The 3378-nt window shown below is 45.4% G+C and overlaps 1 protein-coding gene across 1 annotated transcript; it reads left to right on the top strand.

Moving 5' to 3' along the window:
- Positions 1–632: 632 nt before the first annotated feature.
- Positions 633–1295, top strand: S100A7 (S100 calcium binding protein A7). The gene is made up of 3 exons (XM_006861718.1): positions 633–715; positions 874–960; positions 1277–1295. The coding sequence occupies exons 1-3, from the start codon at positions 633–635 to the stop codon at positions 1293–1295; spliced, it is 189 nt and encodes a 62-aa protein (XP_006861780.1).
- The last annotated feature ends 2083 nt before the right edge of the window (positions 1296–3378 follow it).

Genomic DNA, 3378 nt, shown 5'->3' with positions numbered 1-3378 from the left:
CAATGTAATGAAACAAGTTATATGAATTGTTGAATGTGAAACTGATGATGTGCCCTGTAAACTTTCACTCAATCCACAATAAAAACCTTAAAAAAAAACAAAAAACAAAAACTTAGAAGCTAACTCTCTTCCATATCCTCTCTCTCCTCCAGGCAGTAGTTCAGGAAATCACTGTACTGTGCTTTCGGTGATTTTTTTTGTTCAAATCCACACCTACAGGATCCTAGATTGGTGGATGTGGTAGAACAAAAGTTATGCTTGGTGGGAAAGTCTCCCCTATTGATTTGATGCTTCTTTTGTGGCCATGTTCCTAAGCCAAGCCAGCTGCTGTTCTAGTTTAACCCACTGTAGCTCAGTCCCCCATCTCTCACTAACTACATCCCAAATCTGTGTTGTTCCCCTTCCAAAGTCCCCCAAGTCTGTTTTCAGAGACCAATTTACCTCACTACTTGAGAAAAGACAGGCTGCTTGTATTGTCTTTGTCCATTGCTCACTCGTTTTTCAGTCTCCTTTCTTAAAATCTCCCAATCTTATTCTTATTCTCACTGATTTCTTTTCTACAGACTTTCATCTTGGGATAAAAAGATAACTTCTTATTGTTTTTCTTCCCTGAAGCCTGTTTGAAAGCCAAGATGAGCAGCACTCCAGCTGAGAAGTCCACAATGGGTTTGGTCAGCCTATGTCATGGTTACACGGAGAAAGATGATACAATAAGGCAAACACAAGGAAGGTGATGAAGGAGAACTTCCCCTACTTCCTTAGGGCCTGTGTGAGTGGGGTTCTGACTTGTCTGGTGCAGGGAGAAATTGTGTGTATGTATGAAGAGGGGAAGGACTGGGTGGACAGATTCCATGGTGCCTGGCATGTCTGAAGATTGGCCAACGTCTTTGAGAAAAAGGACAAGAATGGAGATAACAGGATTGAATTTTCTGAGTTCCTCTCCTTATTGGGAGAGTCATGGTGTGCAGCCCTATTCAGGGGAAAGTCAGTGATCCAGCCCAGCCCAGAGGACTCCAGAGACCCCAATAAACAATACAGTGTCTTCTTCCAACTGATACTTGCATTCCTTCCTCCTTCTATTATGGTAGTATGAGATGACAAATGGACAAGTATTGGTTCTCAGCTTTGTACACTTTCCACAAGGCGGTTCAACCCAGTTGACATTTACTCTAGAGAGACATCCCTAGTCTTAACCCAGATCCACCTCTGCTTCTCAGGCCCCAGTAGCCCAACTGCTGGCACACCCACATTTATGCTCTTGCCCCCCTCCCCCCAGTGTGGAATTGGGATCCTAGAGTGTCTCTTTGTCTCCCACATGGTGCCTATCTATGCTTGAGTGTGTTGGGAGAGAGGTTTCTCAGGTGTAGCACTGTGATGCCCATCACTCATCTAGCTGTTTTGGAAAGAGATGGGAGAAGGAAGAGATGCGTCATCTCTCAGCCCCTCACTGTAGTTGCTCCTCAGGGCCATGGGGTCTTCCGATTACTTCTCTCAGGCCAAAAGTACATCCTGGACCAAAGGCATGTCTTGCCCTTGAGCCTGAGGGCCAGAAGGCTTTTTCTTTATTGATCATTGTCATGAATGGGAAGAAGTGGCAGAGTTCTGAGAACCAGCTCCGCCTCTGCAAGCCCTTGGATATATTTGCTTGTGCTTATTCTTAGGAGACTTAAGAGTCTGTACGCGTGTACACACACACACTCACTGGAGAATAAAAGAGATTCTTCTCTGAGGTGCTCCTCATTGAGGTGTAAGAATTGTGCTCTGTGGAGATAGTCAAGATTTGACAAGCTTGTCGTCTAGTGGGGAAGGCCCAAGGAAGCAGGTGAAAGGACAGGACTCACATAAGTTACGTCTTTACTTATGGGTGTTGGAAGGAGTCCTTCCTGAGTGTGACTCTTGAAAAGCAACCTAGTCTTTTGGTCAGATAAATTGGAAAAGGAGAAGTAAATACCCAGTGGGGATCCTCTACTTGGTCACATGCTGGTCAGTGAGGACACAGAAACCAACATGGCACAGGGACTGCCTTCTCAGAGTTGGCTTTCTCTGAAGGACGCCAGTCCTCTTGTGGCATCTTCCCTGGGGAGGTTGAGGCTGCTCACTCTGGCCATGCTCAAGCCTAAAAGAGGCAGGAAGCAAGAGATGTCAGTATTCACTTCTGTTCCCAATGCTATGTCCTCTATACCCTCTTCTTGGGGTTCATGTCATCTAGTCAAAATCTACTGGTCACACCTGTCTTTTAACGGACCTGCAATTTCTCTCTAACACACCAACACCTTTAGTAATGAACAAACTAAGCACCAACCAACTAATTAAATATCAAGTCCCTACTCTTCTGTTCCTCCTCTCTATTTGGGTCCCCTTTCACTCGGGGCTTTGCCACACAAGTCAGCACTGCTCCCCTGTGACATTGTCCTCTCTAACCATCTCTACTTAGTCTTCTTGTCCTTCTCTCCCTCACTTCCATCCCCCTTAGTTTTCCAACATATCAGGAACTCTGGTCACTAAGCCTCTTTTTCTCTCTTCCTGTCAGCCTTTACTGGTATCACCTCCTTCTTTGAGTCTATTTCCCATGATGCACAACTAAAACTTATCTCTACTTTGATCTTTTCATAATTCACACCATTCTTGCAATATCCCAGTCTGGAATCAGTTCCACAGGTTTGACCCACAAGGCCAGCAGTTCAAATTCAGCAAATGCTCCTCAGAAACCCTATACAGGATCACTATGAGTCGGAACCAACTCGACAGCACTTAACAACATCAACAAAACTTCCCTCACCCAGGGTGCTGACCCTGATGGGTAATTTTGTGCCAGGCCTTGAAGCTGGTGTCCTGCCTACCTCCTTGACCCCATTTCTCTCTGAACTTCTCATGGCAACTACACTTTTGTTGGGAACAGCTGAGTCGAAAGTCCCTGACTTGGGTGTAGGTTAACTGAAGGATTGCAACTGAACAGTTGTGGTCCAGAAACTTGGGCTGCATCCAAGTCAAGCTGCCACCCCCCTCCCGAGGAATTTACAGGGCTGCCTCAGGGGACAGGGAACTTGCAAAGTCTTTTCTTGTATTTAGCTATGTCCTTTGGCACAGCCTGCACAACATTCTAACCTCCCTAATCAGTGTTCTGGCTAGCTACCACAAGTAATAGTTTTTCTGATAAAGTTACGCTTACTGCTGGCTCCTTCAGTACAAGATATTCTTGTACTCCTTACCCTACCTTAAACACCTCCCCTTGAGCTGTGTATAAAATAAACTTGCTGTCTTGGTTTGTGCCACAGTATCTCCATCAGAGTGCTGTGTCCCACCTGGTCTCAACTTTTCTTATTTCACTTGTGTCTTCCTTTTATTTCTAATCTCCTGTCACCCCTACTCGGGTTTAAT

The sequence above is a fragment of the Chrysochloris asiatica genome, unplaced genomic scaffold (genome assembly GCF_000296735.1).
Source record: "Chrysochloris asiatica unplaced genomic scaffold, ChrAsi1.0 scaffold00042, whole genome shotgun sequence".
Taxonomy (NCBI): domain Eukaryota; kingdom Metazoa; phylum Chordata; class Mammalia; order Afrosoricida; family Chrysochloridae; genus Chrysochloris; species Chrysochloris asiatica.
Note: the sequence above shows the minus strand (reverse complement) of the source record. Positions and strands in the feature narration are given on the sequence as shown.

What these genes read in the sequence shown, in the direction of transcription:
- S100A7 (XM_006861718.1), top strand. Translation starts at nt 633, where the DNA reads ATGAGCAGCACTCCAGCTGAGAAGTCCACAATGGGTTTGGTCAGCCTA. An exon ending in GAGAAAGATGATACAATAAG is followed by an intron (nt 716 to 873) that starts GCAAACACAAGG and finishes GCATGTCTGAAG; the next exon opens with ATTGGCCAACGTCTTTGAGA.